Source organism: Dromiciops gliroides, chromosome 2 (genome assembly GCF_019393635.1).
Source record: "Dromiciops gliroides isolate mDroGli1 chromosome 2, mDroGli1.pri, whole genome shotgun sequence".
NCBI classification, from domain to species: Eukaryota; Metazoa; Chordata; class Mammalia; order Microbiotheria; family Microbiotheriidae; genus Dromiciops; species Dromiciops gliroides.
The window spans coordinates 545143504-545170836 of record NC_057862.1 but is presented as its reverse complement, the minus strand read 5'-3'; the positions used below and the strand labels follow the sequence as shown (position 1 = coordinate 545170836).

General features: G+C 39.4%; 1 protein-coding gene across 1 annotated transcript in view; it reads right to left on the bottom strand.

The window, feature by feature from the left end:
- The window catches only part of KIF13B (kinesin family member 13B), a 269721-nt gene that overhangs the window by 8303 nt on the left and 234085 nt on the right, over nt 1-27333 (bottom strand). Inside the window, 2 exon segments of the mRNA XM_043988280.1 lie at nt 1272-2277; nt 5934-5996. Coding sequence (XP_043844215.1) covers nt 1272-2277; nt 5934-5996 — 1069 coding nt within the window.

The following is a 27333-nucleotide window of genomic DNA, read 5'->3' as shown; positions in this document are numbered from 1 at the left end:
AAGGAAGCAGCATCTATCACTATTCACAGTTCAGTTTCCCTACAAAGTGACAACCTGCTCATTCAATAACTAATCCTCTCTGGAATGAAAAAATATCACAAGAAGGGAAACAAACTAATTGATCTGAAGACCCAAAGAGCAGAAGACATGGATGAAACCTTGGAGACAGCCTGGATATCTTTTCATCCCTTGGCTTCAATTGTGTCTGTAATGCCCAAGTTTCTACAGCTAGTCTCAGCCCATGGCTCTACGCCTGCATTTCCAAAACCCTGTGGGGCATCTCCACTGAGATGTCCAACTTGTCTGAAGTGGCAATAATGCTCCCCTCCAAATCTGCCTCCTATGTTAACTTTTATACTCAACACTGCTACTACCCTTCCAGACAACAAAGATATATAACTCTGAATTCAACTTTGACTTGTCCCTCTCTCTAAAGCCCCCGGGTTCTATCCAGTTTGTCAAATCTTACTTATCTGACCTTGGCAAACTCTTTCCAAGTTGTCCCCTCCCATCCTTCCTTGTTGTTAGGACCCACTGATCACAGCCACCTTAGTTCAACCTCCTGACAGTTCTTGCCTTAAGGTTAGCTTCTTTCCAACTCATCTTTCATGCTGTTGCCAAAATAATCTTCCTAATGAACTGATGGATCTGATCATGTCATTTCTCTATTAGCAATTATTCTACCCAATAAAGTATAAACTCCTGATCCTGGTATTTAAGGTCTTCCATGATCTGATTCAACACCACCATTCTGCTCTACCTCATCATTCTCCTGGAGATTACAACAGGACTGAATGCACCCCTCCTTCCCACCTTGCCCCACCTCTAGACCCATGATATTCCCATCTCCCTACCTCTGTCTCTCTAGAGACCCTTCCTTCCCTCACCTCCGAGGAGAGGTCCAGCTTCTCCATGACATCTTCCAACCCCCCGGCATCAAAGAATGCTTGGAGCACTGCTCAGGACTTTTATCTCCCGTGCACTCAGCACACTGCCCCCCATATGGTAGTTATTTGGGAATATGTTTCTCCACCACAAAGTTGCCAGCTTGTTGATAAGCAGTTATTTTTCAAGAGCCTAGTGCAATGCAATGCAATAGCAAATATTCATTTTGCAGATGTGGAACCAGAGTTGGAGCAGTGAAGTGATCTGACCAATGGCCACGGCCGACTTCAGTCTGGGCAACCCCTGAGTCTAGGTCTGACACTCAAAGCGATGGGGCTGCAGGTGGCCCTTACACTGGACTGAGTTGGTTTGTTGGATTCACTTACCTGAAGGGAGATCCAACTCCACTCCAATCCAAGTGCCCTCTTGAAAGTCTGTCGGTCCAATATATCTGACGATTCCTGTTTTATTAGTGCCCACAGTAACATATTCTCCCTCTTTTAACCATTCTGGGACTTCATCAGCATCTTCTGAGTCTGATGCCACTTCTAGCTTTTCCTTGACTGTCCCCCCTGGGTTGTGGTGACCTCCCAAGGTCAGCTGGTCTTCATTTGTACTGGAGGGACAGTTAGAGTCTCCCAACATTTGTGTGAATGACTTAAGTTCTGAAGTTCTAACCTTCTGAATTTTAAATGGGGAGGCCATAGCGGGAGACTGAGACACTAAGTCAGGGGGCAGTTGTGGTTTGGTGACTTCCAGGCTGGGGACTGGCTTTGTGGGGTCCTTGGGTCTGGCGGGTTGTTTGGTGACAGATGCGGTCTCTGCTGCTGAAAGCTGACTGAATGATTCCTTCTGTTGGGTAGAAGTGGAAAGGAAACTCTTTGTGTCAACAGCAGGAGAGGTATTTTCCAGGTCCTTCTTATTTACAGTGGAAGCTGATCCCTTGGGCTTTAAGGTACCACTGCTACCATCTTGATTTTTCTCCAATTGTTGGATCTGTGTTTGTGTTGGGTTGGTTAAATTCTCTTTCTGAGTCAAACGAGGACTCTCTGAGGATGAAATAGCTGGTGGTAATGGAACATCACCTTCAGGTGTTACCTGGCAAAGGGGATTAGAGGGAGTGCTTGGGGTCTGACTGCCAACATGGGCATTGGAGTCCATGCCTGTTACAAGGGCATCTGACAGAGTTGCCGTTGAGACGCTATGAGAGAAGTAACCACTAGAGGCCTCACTCAGAGGGCTGGGGGGACCCTCTGGCGTATCCTGTGTCTGGATATTTGAAGAATGGAGTTGCTGAAAAGGCACTTTGTTGACTTTATCAGAATTCTTCCCTATGGCAGGAGAAGGTAGAGTAGTTTCAGACAGATCTTTCCGCTCCTCTTCTTGAGTAACCTGAAGCAGAAAGCACAATAATTTAATATTCATGCACTCCTGGGTCCAGCCAAAACAGCCTTTATGTTGTTCCTTGCACACGATCTATGATTTCTGTGCCTTTGCAGGGTCTATTCTCTGTGTCTGAAATGTATTCCCCCCATACCTTTGGTTTTCAGAGTCCCTCTGTTCAGTTCGAACATGTATTATCACATATAAAATATACACAAAATAAATAAGAAAGAAGACAGCAGGAACTGGGGAGATCAGGCAAGATCTCATGGAATGGGTGGGGTTGACCCTTCCAATAAAATGTAAGGTCCTTGAGAGAAGAGAATGGTTCATTTTTGCCTCTGTATTCTCATCACTGACACACTGGAGAAGATTAATGAATGCCTGGTCGAATACTAGGAATTTGTCAATGATTTTAAAATATCTCTTGCTTAGAAAATCAGAAATAAAACTGGCATTATTTCTTTCAGCTCTTACAGAGGTTTGTGGAGTCCCCTGTGTGGTAAAAATTATTTGTGGCAAAAAATTATTGGAGTTTTAGTTGACTCATTTGGGAGGGGCCACACCTGGCCCACTCTGAAGTTACATATGCTACTGAGGTCAGAAGGAGAACTCTCCATAGGCAGTTTTTGAAAGACCTCCCCTTTTGGGGGAGGAAGATTGAACACTCCCTGAGGGGAGGCTGAGGCACTTCTGGAGCTAGCTCTCTCTCTGGCTTCTGCCCTTCTGGTAGCATGACCAACTGTAGACTTTGCAGGTTTTGGTGAATGAACCCAGAAAACCCTAAATTCCTTTGAATTAGCTTAGTTGGAAATAATCTGGGAATTACATAGGCTAAGTTTAGAGTTAAAAGAATTTATCTGTATTTCTTTTTCCTATTTCCTTATCTTTGATTTTTTATTAGGTTCACCTCTGTTGTTTAATTAATTCCCAAGTAATAAAATCTGATCCTTTTGTGAATTAAAGCTGTAAGACTCCTTTCTTATTGGCCTGGGAGAAATATCTAAAAGGGCAGTTCAGAGGGGAGGGTGAACCTAAAGGTCCCTCATATTTCCGGGACCCCAATATTTTGGTGAGTCACCCAATTAACGCTCCGTATATCAAATTTTGGCCCTCATACCTGGCAGCAGCCAGGTAGAGGGGCCACATCCCACACTAAACAGACACTCAATAACTAAAGGACTCCGACTCCCCTGAAAACATAGTCCCACTTCACGGGAAGACCGTGAGGATTATGAAAAAGGCTGAGAAGCACTTTTCTCCGGCATAATTTAAATGATGATCTCATCAGAGGACTGGAAGATGTTTCAGAACAGCTTTTACCAGCACAAAAATCATGACCCCTGTGCCCACTGGCTCTGACTTCACATTCCTAACTGGAAGTAGCTGGGGCAGGCACAGGGATAGCTCCTTTTCTTGACCACGAGATGCGTGGCCCTCTTGCCCCTCTAAGGCATTCTGCTGCTGCCCAGACCGCTGCAGAAACACTGGTGCCATTGCCCCGCTCAGGACTGCCTGGGCTGCAAGGAAACACAGGTACAACTGCTACAAGGGGCTCCCAGGGAGCCACGACTAAGAGGAATAGAAGCGGACTCGCTGCTTTGGCCTTTCGCTTTTCCGTCACTCTGTCTGTGAGTCATCCTGGTAGTGGACAAACACAAAACATATTTCATTTGGAGCTTTGACACCCACAGCTTGTCCAAATTCCAGGGTAGCAGAGTGGGGCTGGTGAGATGTTCTTCAGTTAATAAGCCTTTTTTACGAAGCTAGCAGATTATCAGACTGCTCACCCATTAACAATGATGGGGGAGGAGAGGAAGCAGAGAGGATTGGGGGAAGGAGGGCTGCTTCAGCAAAAGAAATATGTTTTCCAATATTTACCGAAAGATTATTTATATTACAGGAATGGTCATTTTCCATTTGAAATGCAGGATTTATTTGAACTGGGAAACAGTCTGTGATCTATAAGTCTCTTACAGTTACTTGGCTTAACTCGGCAGTCTGATAAATCATGCATTTCTACATGAGCTGTCATTTATATCCCTGTTTCCAAAGGCACTCCTTTTCCCTCATCATACACTTCCAGGATGCAAAATTAACTGCACCTCTTGAGATTAACAGCCCCTTTTAGTGATGGATTTCTGAGCTGCAAAGTTTACAAACTCCAACAGATCAATAACCTTCACCAACATATCTACTCTAAAAGATTAAGGTCTTTCAATCTTTTTTTTTTTTGGCAACTTGTACATATTTTATTTATTATTTTCTGTTTTGTTTCCTAAGATCACTGACCCTGCAGGGAGAATTGAAGGCACCAATTCGAAGCATAAGAGAGACTATAGCATTAGCAAGAAATCTAGTTCTGAAGCAGGCAGCCACACCACCACTTTATCTGGTTCTCCACAGGATCCTGGAATATCACTCACTTAGGAATCACTTAATTCTCGTTTTCCAGATGAAGAAAGTGATCAGTCACCTAGCTGGTAAATGACAGACTGTCAGCAACCCAGGTCTTCTGAGCCCCAGTCCAATCCTCTTGCTGGGACACTCTGCTGCCTCTAATTGCACAGGTCCAAGAGCAGTTGTCCACCCTTAGACCCAAACTTTTTTAAGAATCACTTAAATCGGGGCAGCTAGGTGGTGCAGTGGATAGAGCACCGGCCCTGGAATCAGGAGTACCTGAGTTCAAATCCGGTCTCAGACACTTAACACTTACTAGCTGTGTGACCCTGGGCAAGTCACTTAACCCCAATTGCCTCACTAAAAAAAAAAAAAAAAGAATCACTTAAATTTACACAAAGCTTTAGAGTGTTCAAAGCACTTTTACATCAATTTCTTCAAAAAGCCTGCTAGATATATTAAGGCAGGCATTACAGTCCTACTTTACACAAGGGGAAACAGAGCCACATAGATTTGCTTAATGTTGGATTCAAATTTGCCCAGTGGCTTGGCCAAAAGATGCTAGGTCTTCTGACTTGTAGTTCACCGTTTTTCCACATTAATAGCAATTCATTCCAGAGTGTCCTTCGGAGCTGAGGGTTGTTGGCAGAAGCTTGAATCATCTTTCCAATTGCTGGACTTTTGGGGGGGTTTTGTTTTAATAAATAAAAATTTCCTATGTAGATAACTTTAGCTAAGAGAATGAAAGCACAGTGGGAGAAAATAGATTTGCTATTCATAAGACTAGAAGTGCTGTTGATCTGTGGGAGATCATAAGAGACTATTTTCTCCCAGCTTAGCATTAGTCTTTTCACACTGATATCATGAATCAGAATGAAATGTAAAACTGAGAATTAAGCTAAACACTTGGAATAAGGAGATTGTTCTGTTTATAGAAAGCTTCAATGCCTAGCAGTGGGCTATTAAAGCAGCAGACTGCATTAGCAGTCAAGCACCTAAAAGTTAAACAATCATATGATTAGCAAGTTGAAAATAGAAAGTATAACAGGGAACATGGGTGGGTGGCAGGGCAAGGGGGGTGGTGGGGGTGAGTGACCTATATTACGGTTAATTATTGAAAAGTGAAGTTTTTAAAAATCAGTGCAAATGCAGACCAAATAATCACTCCATCTGTGCATTCTGCATGCGGGGGCAGCCGTGATTAACAGCAGGGAGGGTGCCCCTGGCTCCTGGAATAGCACAGCTGTCAATGGTGGCACAAATACCTGCTTTGTCTTGGTCCTGCTGACATCCATGCTGACAGGTTGTACCATAATTCTGGGAATGGGCTGAAATGACAAGTAAAGAGGAAAGACATGTAGATCCATTGACAAGAAAAGATTAAATGCAACAGGATAAGGATAATGAGAAAAGAATACTTTAATTAAACAAGCTTGAGAGCAAGTCAAGAGGCCACACCCCAAGGTGACTTCTGCTAGCAAGTCACCCTCAATAAATGTTCGTGGAATGCCAGTTGCATGCTGGATCTATTCAAGGTGCAGCAGGGAATACCAAACAGTATAAAGACCCTGCCCTCAAGACCCTTACAATCTAACTGGGAAGATAAAGCAAAACTGCAATTAATAATGTGAAACGATGTATACCAAGGTTCCAAAGAGTGGTACAAACAAAGAGGTACAGGAGTCTGGAAGGAGAGATCCCTGGGCCCTGGGGTAGGTACATCATGGAAGACTTGAGCTGGGCACTGAATGATAAAGAGGAAATAATATGCAAAGGATGCCTTGCCATCAAAGATATAGAGGCAGGAATATGCTGGGGGCATTCTGGTAAAAGCTCAGTTTGGCTCCTGCTGGGGAATAATGTAAAACAGGACTGCCTTAAATGACAGGAAAAAGGGTGTTGACTTGATCCTGGATTGCAAAGCCAGCAGAAGTTTCTGAGCAGTGTAATGGTATGGAAAATGTTTTAGGAAAATCGGTCTGCTGATAAAATGGAATGAGGATTTGGGGGCAGAAGACAGAGTGAAGGCTGGAAGATTCCTTCAAATGTGAGTCTATTAGGTCTGAAGGACCTAAACTAGGGAAGGGGTGAGAAGGAATGGGAGGGATGAAAGACACTGGGGAGTGACTGGATAATACGGAACAAGTGAAAGGGCCAAGTCAAAGATGACTATGAGATTAGAAAATGGGTATGGAAAAGATAGCACAGCACGATCATTTAAGTATAGTGGAGTGGAAATAGTGCTGAGTCTGGAATCGGAGGATCTGGGTTCATACGCTGGCTCTGCTACTTAATACCTGTAGGACCTTAATGAGGTCACTTAGACTCTCTTGGCCTTGGCTACCGCTTCTCTAAAGCAAGGAGGTGGGGTTGGATGGCCCCCAGGCTCCATTCAGCTTTAGATCTATTACACTAAGAACCGCATGACTAAGAAAATCTCTCTCTCTCTCATCTTGACATCTCTTCTCATCTTCAGCTGCCTACAATGTCTCTCTATCCAGAATCCTTTAAGGGCCCTCTACAACTCACTGCCACCACCTTTCCTTCACAGCCTCATCTTCGCCTACCTACTGCCACATGAGCTAATACAGGTTCACAGCCCGCCCTCCTGCTTCCACAGGGCACACTCCCATTGTTCCAGATACCTTGGATGCCCATTTCTTTGATGGGGGAAACAAAAATCAAGTGACCTAATCACTTATCAAAATGCTTCCCCAGAGAGGGAAACCCTACATTTGTGCCTTCAAAAATATGTTTTGGGGGCAGCTAGGTGGCACAGTGGATAAAGCACCAGCTCTAGATTCAGGAGGACCTGAGTTCAAATCCGGCCTCAGACACTTGACACTTACTAGCTGTGTGACCCTGGGCAAGTCACTTAACCCTCATTGCCCTGCAAAAAAACCCAAAAAAACCCAAAAAGCAAAAATCTGTTTTATACAGTTGGTAAGCAGTTATTTCTTTAGCAGCAATCCTTAAGAAGAAAGCAAATAAAACCTAAAACATTAAAATGAAGTCTTAGGTATGCTGCCTGTCTCTCATAAACAAAAGCTCTTCTTGTTAAACACTCAGTCCTTCTGTTTTCATCATCACCCTGACCGTCTTTTCCCCCTCACTGTATAAGCCATTTGCCACTGTGAACTCTCTCCTCTGACCAGAGTTCTTTGCTTAGGGTCCCATGGTTTGTGTGTGAACAGTTCTCTCTTATTCCAGAACTCAACACATTTCAGGTACTAAGTTCACCAATCTTTAGAACACATCTGCTAACTATTCATAAAAATGATTGCAAAGCACTCCACAACCATAAATCCCTATCAGGCAAGTCAATGCAGGTATTTAAGGTTTGCAAAGTGCTTTACAAATATCATCTCATGTTATCCTCAAAGTTAATACTGGGAGGTATAAGCTATGATTATCCCCAACATTTACAAACCAAGAAATTGAGGGAAATAGATTAAGTGACTTTCCCAGGGTTAAACAGTCTGAAGCTAAATTTGAACTCAGGTCTTCCTGACTTCTAGTCATTTGGGCTACAGAAACAGAGGCTTGGAGAGCATGTATAAAGTGTCGGTGGCACAGACAGGAAGCCAATCTAAATTTCTAGTGTATTCATTGAACCTGCTATCCACTGGGCCATACTGCTTCCTAAGCTACACTGAACACAACCCAGGAAAGGCAATGATAGGACCCCAGGCTGATGAACAAGATGGGAAATGACCAGAAGGTAAAGAAGGGTCCCAGCTACCAACCTACAACCAATACAGAGGTTAACTCTATCAATGTAGGGTAAAGTCCCTAACTTTGAAATTCTTAACAATGTGTTCCATGCTCCATATTTTTGACTTCCAAATTTTAACTTCAGAACAAAATGTCCATTTTTAAAAGATGATGTAGGGAAATGGTACAGGAGAAAGGATGCTGGATTGAGAACCTGCGGATCTAGGTGTGACTCCTGGCTCTCCCTGTTTGATTTTGAGCAAGTCATATAATGGCTCTGGGCCTCCTCAATTTCTTTATCTGTAAAATGAGGCAGTTGAGCTAAGTGATTTCTCAGGTCACTTCCAGATCCAAATCTATGAGCCCCAGGGACATTTTCTAGCTCAGCACATGTCAGGCACAGGTATTCAACAGTTAATAGCATTAAAACTGTGACTGTCAAAGAGAAAAGGTTAACTAAGTTGGAGTGTGCTCAAAAAAAAGTAGATGTATATTTATGTCTATGTTACAACTTCTTTAAAATGGAACAAGCCTGGAGGAAGCTAGGTGGTACAGTGGATAATGCACTGGCCCTGGATTCAGGAGGACCTGAGTTCAAATTCGGCCTCAGACACTTGACACTTACTAGCTGTGTAACCCTGGGCAAGTCACTTAACCCTCATTGCCCTATGAAAAAAAAAGAAAATGGAAGGAGTCCTCTGCCCTGCAAACCCCACTAAAGCTTAAAACCTTCTCACCTCTAGGAGAGATGGGGGAGCAAAGCAGGGTAGAGAATCAGTCCTCGATGACAAAACCTTTAACAGTTTAATAACTAATGATGTGAATTGGATATGCTACTTAAAGCAGCACAGCCTGATACTATTCCTTTTCTGTAGATAAAGATTGGGACAGAAAGAGCCCAGTGTAACTGCTAATGATGATTCTGGATGAAGAATTTTCTAATTAAACTCTAGTAAGTACCTGCCAATGCCAGATTCCTTTTTTGAACCCATGTCATTTGGGCTAGGACTGAGCCACAAAGAGGAGAGGGGGTTCTTTGAATGATTAAAAGGAAAGACAGTGAGGGAAGAAACCAAATTTACCGATAGAAGACAGCTGAAGGAAATAAGGTGTTGCCCTTCCCCTTTCTGGACCTGAGTAGATCCACAGTTTTTTAAGGGCAAACAATTTCAGTTTATTCAAATAAAAAGACCACTATGCAGACTTCTAAATCATAGCACAAAAGAAGAAAACAGAGAAAGCTTTAAATTTAGAATTCACGGCAGATAAAACATACCAAAAAAGTGTCAAGTGTTAAGAGGTAGAAGTAATGGTTTGAAATAACTTATTTTTAAATAACCAAGAAACACTTTTTCCCACTCTACTATTATAGTCCTTCTATTCAATTAAACAAACAAAACCCGTTTCACACCTACTATGCACAAGGCTATGTATGTACTATGTAGGATCTCAAGAAAACAAAACAAAAAGAAAAACAACTCTGTTCTGAACTTCATAGCTAATTAGGTGGCATGGCTTTATCCCTAGCAATCAAGGTGGCTGACCTTAGTGCTTATTAAGTGGAACTAAGGTATGGAAGGTATAAAGGCCTAGAAAAGTGTATGTGTGGAAGAGTTTGAGTGGAAGGGGAAAACTCATGAGAGGGGGAGACTGAGAGGGAAAGGGAGGGAGAGGGAGGGGGGAAGAGGGAAAAAAAGTAAGGGGGAGGAGAGGGAGGGGAGGGAGAGAGGGAGGGGGAAGGAGAGGGTGAGAGAGGGAGAGGGGGAGAGAGAGAGAGAGAGGAAGGGAGGGAGGGAGAGAGTAAGAATGGGGGCCACTGTCTGTGAGGCACGGAGAGAGAGGTTTCTGGGCTTTTTTAGACAGTAAGTAGCACCGTTCCCCACCACCACCACTACCACCTACTATCTTGGGGAAGTAAAGAATCTATTCTGTCCTTAAGGAAGAGCATGGTGCCTCCCCACCCTCCCCACCTACCATGATAACACACTAGGCACAAGGTTCTGCTAGCCACCGGGTAAAGTCCTCTTTTTAAAGCAACACCCAGCTCTCCTTAGAGGCAAGGCCCAGGTCAGCTATGACCTCCTACAGCAATCAGGTTTGTATTTCTATCCCCACACTCAGAAGAGTGCCTTGCACACAGGAGGCACTTAATAAAATGCTGAAATGAATCGAACTGATTTAGATCTGTAACCCCCCCCCCAAAAGGCCTGGCTCTCCTAGTTTGCCAGTCCTGCAGATGAATGAAAACTATAACCTCCTGCAAAAACTAATTTATTTTTTCATTCATTCCACAAATATTTGTTAAGCCTTGTACACAGTAAGCACTCAACATTTCAGAAATGGACTGGCAAAAAAACCAAAACAATAAAAACAAAAAAAGATACAGGGCGCACAAATCTCAATACAGTTCAATGTCCTCTTCTTTAAGAAATTAACCCTTAAAAGGTTAATCCTGCCTACCTGAAGTCACACGAAGCCTCTTCAGTTTGCATCGGGGCAATGAGGGTTAAGTGACTTGCCCAGGGTCACAGCTAGTCAAGTGTCTGAGGCAGGACTTAAACTCTGGTGGTCCTGAATCCAGGGCCATTCAGGGCAGGTGCTTTATCCACTGCACCACCTAGCTGCCCCCTGCATCTAGTTTTGAAGGGTTAGTAACTATTTTAACTTTTCTGGGTTGACTTGGCAGATTCTACTTTCTGAAAAGATTTACAGCTCTTTTTGATCTTCATGTAACCAAACATTGCCAGCTGTATTTAAAGTCTATTGATCCTGAACCCACCTAAAACCTAACTTCATTCCAGACAAAAAAGTATAAGCATTGAAATCCCATGAAAAGATCCATGCAGTCAGGGATCTTACCACAGAAACCTGTTATTTCTTCTATGGACAATTAAGCGATTTCAGTAGTTCACGGCCAACTCTGAATACCAGGGGCAGTTGAGTGGCACAGTGGGTAAAGCACGGGCGAGGCTTGGACCGGGAATACTCACCTTCCTGAATTCAAATCTGGCCTCAGACACTTGCTAGCTGTGACCCTGGCCAAGTTACTTTACCCTCTTTGCCTCAGTTTCCTCTTCTGTCAAAGGAGCTGAAGAAGGAAATAGCAAACCACTCCAGTATCTCTGTCAAGAAAACCCCAAATGGGGTCACAAAGATTCTGATAGAACTGAAAAGAGTGAACAACTTGAATATCAGATGGCCTTTGGATCTCAAGTAATGTATGGGCAGCATGTAGTATATGGGCTAGTGTAATTTATTCTAGTATCTGATATGGAGAATTCTCTTTTTTCTTTAAAAAGGTGACTTCTGATAGGTGTGAGGGAAGTGGGGAGTTTGACTATTTTTTTTCTGAACCTTATGGCTCTTTTTACATAATTACTTTTGTTAAAAATGGATCTAACCCCAGCTGCCCAGCCTATCTTTCCTTCATCTTGTTCATATGTGTATGTGTGTGCGTGCATCTTTTCCCTTTCCTCATAACCTGTCTTTTCTCTTCTGTACAGGACTGTATCATACTGTCTTCCTTTTTTTCTCAAACTCTAGTCCAGCCCTCAACATTAATGTATAAATAAATTTGGCTTTGTTTTTAAAAAAAAAAAAAAGGATCTAAAGGATGATTTGAAAAAGCTGATCTGGCAAGATAATGGAAGACAATATTATATTCATGGCACCCAAAAGGATCAGATGTACATTCCTTCCTGCAGTTTCCATGAAGAATTAGTTAAATTGGGTTTATTTAAAGCACACAATGCTTTGTAATCTGCAATATGGAAAATAAGGCTTCAAAGTACATATAAAATATATGATGGTAATTACTGAAATGTGACTGTTAGGCTTAAATCTATTATATCTACTTGTCTTACAAATTTTCTTATTTGTCTGGGTGGGTTTTGTTAATTAGGGTACATTATTTTGTGGCTTAGTTATTAAATTTAAATCAAAAGGTCAAAGACAACTTGTCAGCTGCCTTCTCTTCCTTTGTAATCTTTCTGCAATTCTGGACCCAAACCAGACAGCAATAAATTATGATACTGGAAAGCTAAAACAAAGACAAGAGATTCCTCTAGAAGTAGTAAGCAGGGCCAAGAATATATACATCTCAAAGCAACATGGTAAAAAAAAAAAATCATTTGTCTACAGAAATTTGTGCTCCCAAAGAAGAAGAAATGGATACCAGTATACCATGATGAAGCACACTTTTAAAGTCATTTAGAAGAAATTGTAGCCAGGAGAGCAAGGTCTTAGATTTTTCACCTGTTTCAGTTGAGAAAACAAAACTTCCTTGAGTGACTGAGGAAGAGGCTGTTCTAACTTAAGCTGTGTGGCAGGTGAAAGATGAAATGACTGAGGAAAAACAAAAGTTTGAGTTTCTGAGTATAATGATTTATTAAGCAATACATGCCAATTGCATAACAAATTGGGAACAAGCTCACTCAGGTAGGCACTGGACCCCGAATATGATGGACATATTTGTATGCATTAAAAACAACTAATCAAATAAGATCCATTAATTATAAGAAAACAATTAACCAGGATACAACATTAGGTACTCTGATTTCTAATCAGAAGGAAGTTTAGAGACTTTAAGTTGTAAGGGAGAGAAAACAGGTTGCAATTCCCTGAAATCTGAAAAACCGGCGTCCCAATCCCCTCCCAAGTGTGTGTGTTCAATCCAAGGGATATGGGAACAGCAACTGACTGACTAGCACAGGACCAGTTTTCAGATAAGACACACGGGTTGCTTGAGATGTATAACTGAGAGAAAATGCCTTGCATCAATCTTCAGATCTGACTGGGTTTCTGGTCAGCATAACCTTGGTTCTTAGTTAAGGGTCTTTAAGCAGCAGGTCCAGTCTTCCAGTCACACAGGACAAGGTCCAAACAATGCAATAAGGTTTTTCTCATAATTCCCACAATTGAATCAAGTTTACCTACGAGACAGAAATTGGACTAGACCCATAATTGAACAGAAAGGGAACTGAGCTGGCTCCAGAACTAAGTCATAAAATGGAGTCGGCGTGGTTCACTCCATTTCCACAGATGTCCTGTTTATGCAGAACGTGAAGTCTTAGATCAAAGAGGGATTGTGGGGGCAGCTAGGTGGTGCAGTGGATTAAGTACCAGCCCTGCATTCAGAAGGATTGGAGTTCAAATCTGGCCTCAGACACTTGACACTTACTAGCTGTGTGACCCTGGGCAAGTCACTTGACCCTCATTGCCCCCATTAAAAAAAAGGGCCATTAAAGAGGGACTGCAACTCTTCAGTCCTTAATCTAAAGAGCAGATCTGTAAGAGAGACATAGGGAGCAATTCCATATTATAGCAAGAACCACTACTAGGATGAGATGGGAGAGGAAACAATTGTACAAACATATACTTAATTGATAGAGATGGACCAGCCATCACACTCAGCTGCCATCGCCTCAAGCTAAATTTAGAAAGGGTGGGTGGGTTGGAGGAATGATCAGTGTTTTTAGTATAGCAATTTTATTTTCCACAAAAGAGAGGCTAGAAGAGACAAGGCCAAAAAAATCCGATGGGAAGAAAATGTGACGAGGCTCCTTTTTTATGGCATAAATCAAATGTGGCCATTAACTATTTAAGGCACCAGATTAACTGATAGGCCACTTGAAGCCCCTAACTTTGGAGTACATAAATAGCTCATCTGAAAACTAACTTCTAGATACATGAAAAAAGCTATTATGCCAAATTAATTCAATCTAACTAATTAGAGAGCAGGAAGTTCCTTCAATTATTTTATGTGCTGTCTGAGAAACATACTTGAATACGAGTGCAGATTTCATTAATTGCAGTTCATTATTTTCCAGATTAGTTACTAAACTTGTATCAGAAGGTCAAAGACAGCAATTTTGTCAGCTGCCACCTCCTTCAGTAGAGTGTCTCTGCATTTCTGGAGCTCAGACAGAAATTGATTACAAACAGAAACAACAACAGTCACACATACACACCAGAGGAAGGGTGAGTTTCTTAAGACAACAGAACTGCATGTGAGCCTTTATCTTTGCCAGTGCAAAACCAAAGCATTTCCCCAAAATAAGGTCTTTTTTTTTTCTTTTTTAAGTGTTCAAAAAAAGCTCTCCAATGTTGCTGTCCACAAAAACGTTCCCATTAATCTTTACAAATCCATTAGATCTACAGGACTGTGGTATCACACCAAGAAAATAAGTTTGTGAACCTGAGAACCTGCTGATTCCAAAGTGCCAAGTGAACAAACATCCATCTTTTCATTGCAGCTTGAGCACGTTTAAGTGTATGGCAGAGGAAATTATATGTACTTGGTCTGCAAATGTCGGGGTTGCTCATCACACAATCTCAGGCTTCCTTCTGTCTGAGCAATGAAAACTGGAGACACCCCTGGTGGGGAGGGAAGAACCCATTCTATTCCTTAAAAAGCTCCTGAGAATGTAAAGATAAACCCACATTGTTAAGGTCTTAGAGCCCCAACAGAAGTGACAAGGCCACTATTTTTTTTTCCAGAAGGAATACTCTGTTCCATACATTATCTTCCTTATTTCCAGTTTAACTTTTTCTTTGTTGACTTTCATCCCATCTCTCTTGGCTGGGGCATCGTTAAACAACCCATCAATCCCTTTGGTGCATGCACCTCTTGCAGAGTCACTTTCCTTAGTCATTGTCTGGCCAGGCTATAAGCAGCTCTTTTAATCCTTCCTCATAAATCATGTTTTGATGTTTTCTCCTCTGAAATCATTCCAATTTGTCAACGTATTTCTGGGACCAATGTGCCCAAAAGGAAATGCAGAATCTTAAGTGCAGGTATGATTCTGTCTCAGCTTGTTGGATACACTGACTCTGTTGTAGGGGGATATTTTTGTTTAAGATTACTAAAAATGAATTGTTACCAAAACAGAATGAGGAAATAAAGGGATAAAAAAGATGAAGAGTTAAAGGGGGCAAAGTAGGCAAAAGAGATGGTTGTTACACATCACCTCCCCACCAAAATCATTTTATCCTCCTTCCCTTAAATACTGTTCCAAAATGTCTTTGCTACTCAAGTTCTCAATTGTTCCCTTGACCTACTTTTCTTTTCTCCAGCAGATGCCCTTGCCTACTGTTTAACTAAGAAAAAGAAAGGGCATCTGTGAAATTTGTTTGTTCCCTATTCCTAACCTCAAAATCCCTCCATATCTTTTCTGTCTTTACTTCTGTCTGTGAGGAGGGGGTCCTTTCTTCTTAAAAGGGTAACGGTTCTCTGGTGCCCTTTACCCCATCCCTTCCCATTCCCTTGAAGACTCTGGCTCACCTATCATCCCTCTAACCTCTTTGTTGTCTTCCTTGTATCTACAGGCTCTTACTCCACTGACTACATGAGCCACAGAATTTCAGAGCTGGACTTCAGTGTTCACCTAGTTCAAACCAATGTGCACTACAACACAGCCTTGCCTGAAAGCCATCAATGAGGAGGAGCCCACTACTTATAAAGGCATCCCATTATACCGTTGGATAGCACTAATGATTAGAAAGCTGTTTCTGACATTTAGACAAAATTTACCTCTTTGAGACTTTCACACATGGCTCCCAATTCTTCCCTCCAGGGGACCAAAAGACCATGAACCTAACTCCTCTTCCTGACAGCTATTCAAATATTTGGAGATGTTATCTTGACCCTCCCCCTTTCCCCTTAAGCCTGAATAAAAAGCTTCTCTAGGTTTAAACTGAGACTGTGGCAACAGGAATGGAAAAGAAAGGAGAGGTATGACATACAATTGGAATAAAGAATCAACAGGGTCTATCCAAATCATTCCCCAATTGAAAAATGGTCAAAGGATATGAACAGGCAGTTTTCTGATGAAGAAATCAAAGCTATCGATTCCCATATGAAAAAATGCTCTAAATCACTATTGATTAGAGAGATGCAAATGAAAACAACTTCAAGATACCACCTGACACCTATCAGATTGGCTAATATGACAAAAAAAGGAAATAATAAATGTTGGAGAAGCTGTGGAAAAATTGGAACACTAATGCATTGTTGGTGGAGCTGTGAACTGATCCAACCATTCTGGAGAACAATTTGGAATTATGCCCAAAGGGCTATAAAGCTGTGCATACCCTTTGACCCAGCAATACCACTCTTGGGTCTTTTTCCCAAAGAGATCATAAAAAAGGGAAAAGGACCCACGTGTACAAAAATATTTATAGCTGCTCTTTTTGTGGTGGCAAGGAATTGGAAATTGAGGGGATGTCCATCAATTGGGGAATGGCTGAACAAGTTGTGGTATATGAATGTAATGGAATTCTATTGTGCTGTAAGAAACGATGAGCAGGTGGAGTTCAGAGAAACCTGGAAGGACTTCCATGAACTGATGATAAGTGAGATGAGCAGAACCAGAAGAACATTATACACAGTATCATCAACATTATGTGCTGATCAATTGTGATAGACTAGATTCTTCTCACCAATCCAATGGAACAAGAAAGTTACAAAGGACTCATGATGGAAAAGACTCTCCAAATACAGGGGGAAAAAAAAAAAAGGGAACTGTGGAATATGGATGTTGATTGGACCAGACTATTTCTTTTGTTTTTGGTGCTGCTGGTTTTCTGATGTGAGGTTTTTCCTATTTGCTCTGATCCTTCTCGTATAACATGACTAATGCAGAAATATGTTTAATGTTATTATGTATATATAACCTATATCAGACTGCCTGTTGTCTAGGGGAGTGGGAGGAAGAAAAATTTGAAATCTGAAATCTTATATAAGCAAATCTTGAAAACTATTTCTACATGTAACTAGAAAATAATAAAATACTTTTATTTAAAAAAAAAAGAATAGTAAGAAGGCCAGTTAGGCTGGAATGGAGAGTGTGAATGTTAGTAATTAGGTGAAAAATTCTGGTACTTTAGTTTAGAATCAGATTATTTAAAAAAAAAAAAGAATCAATAGGGTCTGCTCCTCCTCCAAGTCACCCTACTTTTGTTGATGATATCACCTCTTATATTCCTCTTACCAATCACCCCAATTTATAATATCGGTGGTGTACTTGACTCCTCTCACTTCCTCGGTCCAAATGTGTTCAACTAGTTGCTGTCTTGTCAATCCTTCCTCCACAGATCCTGCATCTGCCCCCTTTTATGGCTAGCACTCTACTGAAGACTTCCTAATTAGTCTTCCTGTTTTCAGTCTCTCCCATCTCTAATTCCTTCTCCTGCTAAAAAAAACCATCCCAAGTTACAGATCTGATTATCATTCCCTAATCAAAAACTTTGGCTCCCCATTATCTATACACATATAAGACACATGTTTTGTACTTCAGGACTTCCAAAATCTGGCTCCCACTTATCTTTATACTATTCTTGGTCACAAACTACACATCCTAACTAAACTGGATCACTAGGCTCTTACCCAAATTTAATGCTCTTTCCCCCACCTCCCAGAACCAGCACAAATCAAAGCATGATGCCTGGAATTCATTAGAACAAAATTCCGGGGCAGCTAGGTGGTACAGTGGATAGAGCACCAGCCCTGGAGTCAGGAGTACCTGAGTTCAAATCCGGCCTCAGAAACTTAACACTTACTAGTTGTGTGACCCTGGGCAAGTCACTTAACCCCAATTGCCTCACTAAAAAAAAAAAAAGAATAAAATTCCTCTGTACTTTGTAACTCAATTTAATTTGCATTTGTTAAGCACCTATTTGATGTTATTCAATATATACTAGGTGCTAAAGACAAAAATGAAACACCATATCCTCAAAGATATTACATACTATGGGATTGGGAAGGGGAAAAAACCAGAGGACACAACATGCATACAGATAAATAACCAAAAAAATACAATAAATACCAAGTAATTTCTGGGGGCAGGGAGCACTAAGAACTTGGGGAACAGCAACAACCTCTTGTAGGAGGTGGCAGTTAAGCTGAGCCTTGCAGGAATTGGGGATACTAAGAGAAAGGTATGGAGAGAGAGAACTTTTGGGCATGGGCCATGGCCTCTGCCAAGCCATGAGAGTGGGAGTAAGAATAAGTATAAAAAACAGCAACAAGTGCTTTTGGCTGGAATGTAGAGTGTGTGAAGGGGAGTAATGTGATAACAGACAAGACAGACTGATTAGCTCTAGGATATGAAGATGTCAGGATGAGAAGTTTGTCTTTTCTCCTACAGACACAAATGTCACTGAAGCTGGTTGAATAGGGTAATAAGAGGTCAAAACTGTTTTGGGGGAACATAAATTTGGAAGCTCTGTGAAGAAAGGGTTAGAGAGGGAGAGACTGGATGTGAGAGACCAACTGAACTGGAGAAAAGAGGGCTGACATAAGAGAAGCTGAGGAGGTATGAGGAACAAAACTTAACTCTTAGATAGCAGGGGTGAATAAAAAAAGAATGAAGAGGGTAAACCACCTTTGAATCCCTGGTATGAAACCCACTTGATCACAATGAATGATTTCTTGGATGGATTGCTGTAGTTTCTTTGACAGGATTTTGTTTAAAATTTCTGAGTAAATGGTCATTAATGCTATTGGCCTTGTTGTTGTTGTTGTTTGTACTTCATTTTCTAAGAGGGCCATGACATGGGGGTGATGTCATGACCTGCAAGTGAATTGGATTTAAGGGAAGGAGGGCTATGCAAAGTCACCAGCCCCATGCAACTCAAGAGCCATCTAGGTCTAGTGACAAGAAATATATCAGGAAGATTAGAGATGGCTGATGTTGGCATACAGTTTTCTTTCTGTGTTTTATCCTTCCCTAGTTTAGGTATTAGGACGCTATTTGTCTCATAAAAGCATTCTGGCAATATGTTTTCTTTCTTAATTTTTGAGAACAGTTTGTGAAATATAAGTACTAATTGCTCTTCAAAGATGTAATAGAATACTCTTTGGATTCATTGGGAACAGGAGATTTATTCCGCCCCTCCCACTCCTTAGCAGTTCCTTTTCAGCCAGGTCTATTTCTTTTTCTAAGATTGGATTATTTAAGATCTCTACTTGGGATATTTGGGGTATTTTAAATTTTTTATGATATTCCTCTTTCTTTTGTGTTCTCAGTTTTGTTAGCAAATAACTGCATAATATGTTCTAATTATTCTTTTTAATTCTTCTGGTTTTACTGTGATTTCACATTGTTCACTTTCTATTTTATTCATTTGATTTTCTACTCTCCTTTTTAATCAAATTAGCTAAGGATCTGTCAATTGTATTAGCCTTTTAAAAAAAAACAGCTTTTAGTTCTATTTATCATTTTTATGAGGCTTTTGTTATTTCTACTTTATCTGTTTCCCCTCTAATTTTTAATTATCTCTTCTTTTGTGCTTATTTTAGGTTTATTTGTTGGCTTTCTAATTTTTAAAATGCACATTCAGTTCATTAAGCTTCTTAATTTTTTCCATTTTCTTAATATATGTCTGTAGGGATATGATTTTTCTCTTGAGGACTGCTTTAGCTGCATTCTAGAAATGTTGGTATGTTATTTCATCATTATCATTTTATTTTACACAGTTATTGTTTTTATGTTTTGTTCTTTGACCCATTCATTACTTAAGACTTCAATGTTGGGGCAGCTAGGTGGTGAAGTGGATAGAGCACTGGCCCTGGATTCAAGAGGACCTGAGTTCAAATCTGACCTCAGACACCTGACACTTACTAGCCGTGTGACCCTAGGCAAGTCACTTAACCCTCATTGCTACGCGCTGCCCCCTCCCCCAAATTTCACTGTTAAATCTCCATTTGGGTCTATATCTTTTGTTTGTGGCCCTTGAACCAATTGCTTCTTTTATTGCATTTTGGTCTGTAAAGAATGTATTAACTATTTCTGTCTTTCTACATTTGTTTGTAATATCTCTGTGCCCTAGTACATAGTCAGTTTTTATAAAAGTTTCGTGTGGTACTGAGAAACATATATTTTTTCTGCTGTCCCATTTAGAAGATGTCATATGTCTTTTAACTCTAATTTCTCTAGCAATTTGTTAAGTATAATTTTCCCCTTTTGCTTATTTTTATGTTAGGATTATCCAAAACTGAGAGAGGGATATTGAAATCTCCTGTCACCAATGTGTTACTGCCTATGTCTTCTTGTAGCGTATATAATGTTTCCTTTATGAATTTAGACACTAAGACATTTGTTTATTACTGATATTGGTTTGCTGTTTAAGGTTACTTTCATCTTTATATAGTTTTCTTGTTTAGCCCTTTTTATTTTTTGAATATTTACTTTTGCTTTATCAGAGGGCATGATTGCAGCTCTTGCTTTTTCATTTGCTGCACAGAACAGCTCAACATTAGGGAAACGATCAACATAATCATACTAAAAACCAAAACATCCAAAACCACAACATCATTTCAATAGATGCAGGAAAAGCTTCTGATGAAATATAACATACTTTTATACTGTGTGACCCTGGGCAGGTCACTTAACCTTCATTGCCCAGCCCCGCCCCCCTAAAAAAAGTTAAAAAAGAAAGAACAATTTAAATATCTGAAGAAATATTCAGTATTTATAACCTATATCAGATTGTCTTCTGTCTTGGGGAGGGAGTGGAGGAAAGAAGGAGGGAGAAAAATTTGCAACTCAAAATCTTATAAAAACAAATGTTGAAAACTATCTTTACATGTAACTGGAAAAATATACTATTAAGCTTGAAAATAAATAAATAAATGAATAAATTTTGAAAAAAAGAAAAAATATTCAATGCTTATTGCTAGGCTGTGCCAATAAAATAAAAACAATACTACCAAAACTAATTTATGCTTTTAATGCCATACCAATCCAATTACCCAAGTGGATACTGCATAGAACTTGTTAAAATAATAACAAAATTCATTTGGAAAAACACAAGATTTAGAATACCAAGGGAAATGATGAAAAGAAGTAGAAAAATGAAAATAGCATTTCAAGACCTCAAACTATATCATAAATCAGCAATCATCAAAATGTTCTGGCATTGGTTAAAAAAACAGAGAGACAGATCAATGGAACAGACTGGACAAGAAAGAATCAGGAACAGAACTCATAGTTATATAAAGTGGAAAACAAATTACCTAGGAAAAATACTCCTTATTAGGTAAAAATTTCTGGGAAAACCTAAAGATTGTCTGGAAGAAAGTAGGCTTGTTCCATATTTCACAATATATTCTAAATGGATGTGCAACCTTATTTATAGAGATCACAAAATTTTTAAAAATTGAAGAGAAAGCTGATATATTTCTCACAGCTATGAATAGGAGATGTTTTATTCTTTTTTTTTTAATTTTTAAAAATTATTTATTTATTTTGTGAGGCAATTGGGGTTAAGTGACTTGCCCAAGGTCACACACAGCTAGTAAGTGTTAAGTGTCTGAGATCACATTTGAACTCAGGTACTCCTGAATCCAGGGCCGGTGCTCTATCCACTGTGCCATCCAGCTGCCCTGAGATGTATTATTCTTAACCAAACAAGAGACAGAGGCAATTACAAAAGATAAAAACAGATAACTTTGATTATTTGAAATTGAAAAGCTACACAGACAACATTAGTGGAAGTAAGGGTTTGGGCATGCAGGATATACAAACAACTAATAAATATATATAATTAAAAGCCATTCCGTAATAAATGGTCAAAGTATGTGAACAAACAGTTCTCAAAAGAAAAATTGCTAAGTATTCTAAACCACATGAAAAAATGTTCCAAATCACTAATAATAAGAGAACTGCAAGTCAAAACAATCCTGAGGTTTTACCTCATATTGTTGGGGAGAATGAGAGGCCCACTAATATGTTGTTGGAGCTGTGAAATGGTACGATCATTTTTGGAAAGCAATTTGGAATTATGCAAATAAAGTGACAAAATGCCTACACCCTTTTAACCAGAGACGCCATTATTGACTTTATACTCTAAGGAAGCAACAGATAAGAAAGTCCTCGTGTGCTCTAAATATTTATAGCTACACTTTTTGTGATAGCTAAGAACTGGAAACAAAGTAAAAGTCCATCAACTGGGCATTGACTAAACAAACTGTGGTACATAAATGTAATGGAAGGACTACTGTGCTCTAAGAAATGATGTATGTGATGAAAACAGAATAATATGGAATGAGCTACATGAATTGGTACAGTGTGAAGTAAGCAGAGCCAAGAGAACAATATACATGGTTCCTACAACAGTATAAAGAACAAATCAAAAAATCAAAAGTAGGGGGCAGCTAGGTGGCGCAGTGGATAAAGCACTGGCCCTGGATTCAGGAGTACCTGAGTTCAAATCTGGCCTCAGACACTTGACACTTACTAGCTGTGTGACCCTGGGCAAGTCACTTAACCCCCACTGCCCCGCAAAAAAACAAACAAACAAACAAACAAAAAAAATCAAAAGTACAGGCAGCTAGGTAGCAGGGGTAGCTAGGTGGCACAGTGGATAAAGCACTAGCCCTGGATTCAGGAGGACATGAGGTCAAATCCAGCCTCAGACACTTGACACTACCTGTGTGATCTTGGGCAAGTCACTTAACCCTCATTGCCCCTCAAAGAAAGAAAGAAAGAAAGAAAGAAAGAAAGAAAGAAAGAAAGAAAGAAAGAAAGAAAGAAAGAAAGAAAGAAAGAAAGAAAGAAAGAAAATTTCAAAAAAAAAATCAAAAGTAAATGTAACAAAATTATAAAGACCAAACAGGACTTGAATGGATATGAGAGGACAACCCCTATGCACTCACCCTTTTGTGGAGGTAGGAGGACCACAGGTATTACACAATGCATTTGTCTTTGGACTTTTTCTATGTATTGATCAGTTTTGCTCATTTCTTTTTTCCTCTTAATAAAATATTATTTGTTATATGGATGGCTTTCTGGGAAGGGGAGGGATACCTGGTATAATAATGATGTAAGAAACATAAGATATTAATAAAAACCTTAATTTTTAAAAAGAGAGTGAAGAAGTAATTATGACTCTTTGATTGTGGCAAGGGGTCAGGGCCCTTGCCTCCCATACTTCTGGGCCTTAGTTCTGGGCCTGACCTGGTAGCCAGGTTGCTTTCTGGGGAAAAGCCAGGAATGAAAGCTGCGTGCCCCTCAGAGTTCTTTTCTTACTTCAAGTGTCAGTTTTTGAGCTGTTTCCTCCATAAAGCCTTCTCTGCTCATCCAGGTTGTTGGTACTCTCTTCTCAATTTTCCTTTAGTATACTTACTTTTTTTTACATGTTTTCTATCTCTTCCTCCTGCCCCAGGAAAATATAAGCTCACTAAAGGCAAAGATTATTTCTTTTCTATCTTTTTATCCCCAGCTCTGAGATCATCTGGCATAAAGTAGGTGCTTAATGTTTTTTGTTATTTTTCAAGTCCATTTCTACTTTCTGGCCTAACCAAGCTTAAATATGGTCTAATATTTTCTCTGATTAGTCATGCAAATTGACATGGGTACTGTGATCATAGGCCTATAGAAACTATATTAGAATTAAAAGGAAAATAGGGAAATTAAAATTTGAATTAAAATTGAGACAGTAATTCACAGGATATATGAATGCTTTGAAAGTATTTTCTTAAAATTATTTTTATTTCATTAAATATTTCCCAATTGCATGTAAAATAAAATTTAATAATAATTTTTTAAAAAAATTCTGAGTTCCAAATTCCCTTCTTTCCCTTCCTTGAAAAGGCAAAAGATTTGATAACAATTATACATGTGAAGTCATGCAAGGCATATTTCCATTTTAGCCATGTTGCAAAAGAAAACACAAAGAAAATAAAAAGAGTAAAAAAAAATGCTCCAATTGGAGCAGCAACTCTTTTTTTTTAATTAATAAAGTATTTTATTTTTTTTCCATTACATGTAAAGATTAGTTCTCAACCTTTGTTTATACAAGCTTTACAATTTCAGATTTTTCTCCCTCCCTCCCCCCTCCCCTAGACAGCAGGTAATCTGATATAGGTTATATATATATATATATATATATATATATATATATATATATATATATATATATATATATATATATATATATATATATATACACACACATAATAACATAATAACATTAATCCTATTTCTGCATTAGTCATGTTATAAGAGAAAAAAAATCAGAGCAATGATGGATATCCTCTAAATAGGAAAAAAACCCAATAGCATCAAAAACAAAAGAAATAGTATGGTTCATTTAGCATCTATACTCCACAGTTCTTTTTTTTTTTCCTGGATTTGGAGATCCTCTTCCATCACGAGTTCCCTGGAACTCTTCTGTGCCATTGCATTGGTGAGAAGAATATAGTCCATCACAGTAGATCAACACTTAATGTTGATGCTACTGTGTACAATGTTCTTCTAGTTCTGCTCATCTCACTCATCATCAGCCCACGCAAGACCCTCCAGGTTTCTCTGAACTCCTCCTGCTCATTGTTTCTTATAGCACAATAGTATTCCATTGTATTCATATACCACAACTTGTCCAGCCAATCCCCAATTGATGGGCACCCCTTCAACTTCCAATTCTTTGCCACCATGTAAAGAGCAGCTATAAATATTTTTGTACATGTGGGCCCTTTCCCCCTTCCATGATCTCTTTGGGAAAAAGACCCAAAAGTGGTATTGCTGGGTCAAAGGGTATGCACAGCTTTATCGCCCTTTGGGCATAATTCCAAATGGAGCAGCAACTCTTAAAGACAATTTAATTTTTTGAATGAGATATGAGACAGAGGAATACGGAAGACGGAGCACATCTGAATTTCATAAAGGCATCCTGACATCTTTCATGGATGAGAAGGAAAAATATAGACTGGTATGTACTATGTTACAAAAGGGTCTAATTCAATTCCACAACTATTTAAGAACTGCTCGGAATGTGCTAGGAAGCACAAGAATACCAAGACAAAAAAATGAAATCACCCTTGCTCTCAAGGGACTTCCTTTTTAAATAGATAGATAAAATATACACAAAAATAAGTCAGTGCATAGAGCATATATGAAGTTATATAAAGTAATTTCAAGAAGGAGAGAGTAGAAATGAACAGGGAGGCACCTGAGTTTTGCTGTGGTGATAGCCCAAGATTTTAAAGGTATGGGTGAGAGAAAAGAGCATTTTATTGTGCTGATGCTGTAGATGACTTTGTAGCTGGTTAAATATTCAGAAAAATTAACTGCTCAAAATCAGAACTGGTGGATCACAGGATCTTCTGTCTCGGCCCAATATTGTTTAAAATTTTATCAATAACTTGTATTGAGACAATACAGGGGAGACAGGAAGGGAACAAGCATTTAGTAAACACCTACTATGTTTCAGGCACTGTGCTAAGTGCTTTACAAATATTATCTCATTTGATCATGAAAGGCATACTAATCAAGCCAGGTAGCACATAATTAATATGCTAGATAAGGTCTGCATTCAAAAATGTCAATATTCTGGAACAATGTGTTAACCTTAAGATTGTAACTTAACAGGGATAAATGTACATACTTCATTTAAAAGAATAAAAATCAGAAGCGTAAGGTGGGAGAAATCTGGCATGAGAACAGTCCAATTTTTTTTTTAAATAGGGCTTTTAATCACTACAGTTTAAATCAATAGTTTGATAGTTACCTAAAAAAATTAATTCAGCTTGGGTTATATTAATGTAAATAGTTTCCAAATTACAGAATCACAAATTTAGAGCTAGAAAAACACTCAGAACCCACATGTACAAAAATTTTTATAGCTGCTCTTTTTGTGGTGGCAGGGAATTAGAAATTGAGGGGATGCCCATCAATTGGGGAATGGCTGAATAAGTTGTGGTATATGGATGTAATGGAATTCTATTGTACTATAAGAAATGGATGAGCAGGCAGATTTCAGAGAAACCTGGAAGGACTTACATGAACTGATGCTGAGTGAAATGAGCAGAACAAGAGAACATTGTACACAGTATCAACAACATTGTGTGTTGATCAACTGTGATAGACTTGACTCTTCTCAGCAATACAATGTCCCAAGATAGTTCCAAAGGACTCATGATAGAAAATGCTCTCCAAATCCAGAAAAAAAAAGAACTATGGAATCTAGATATAGACTGAACCATACTGTTTCTACTTTTTTTGCTTTTCTTTTTAGAGGTTTTTCCCTTTTGCTCTGATTCTTCTTTCACAGCATGACTAATGCAGAAATGTGTTTAATGTGATTGTACATATATTTATATATATCCTATATCAGATTACTTGATTACATGCTGTCTTGAGGAGGGGGAAGGGAGGGGAGGGACAGAGAAAAATTTGAAACTAGAAATCTTATAAAAACAAATGGTAAAAACTATCTATACATGTAACTAGAAAATAATAAAATACTTTTATGATTAAAAAAAGAAAAGAAAAACCCTCAGAGATTATCACAACAAAGCCAATTATTTTCCAAATTAAGAAGCAGGCCCACAGAGACTAAGTGACTTGCCGAAGGTCACACAGGTAATAAGTGACAAAGATAAATCAATCAAGAAAATGTTATTAAGCACCTACCATGTTCCAGACACTGTGCTAAGCACCAGGGATACAAAAGGAGACAAAAGACAGCCCTAAAGAACCTCACAATGTAATGGGGGAGACAACAGGCAAATAAATATATACAAATTATATACAAGATAAATAGGAAATACTTAACAGAGGGAAGGCACTAGAATGAACAAGGCTTGAGAAAGGCTTTCTGTAAAAGATGGAATCTGAGCTGAGAGTGAAAGGAAGCCAGGAGAGTCAGGAGGAGGAGTTAAGGAAGGCCAGGATTTGAAACCAGGTCCTTTGACTCCAAACACTCTTTCAACTCTAACCCTCCTGGACGATCAGCTTACACCTGGATTACTATTTCCCTTTAGAGCCATAAGAGGGCCACTGATAAATGAGAGCTCATTCATGTTGTTGAGAAATCTCATCTAGGTCCTGTCTATGATGAACAGTTGAAAGAAGAGATGATGACCTTGGAGAAGAGAAGACTTAGGGGAAACAGGAAATATCCAATATCAGAATAGCTATCAAATCTTGACTGTCTCCCATAAATCCCCAC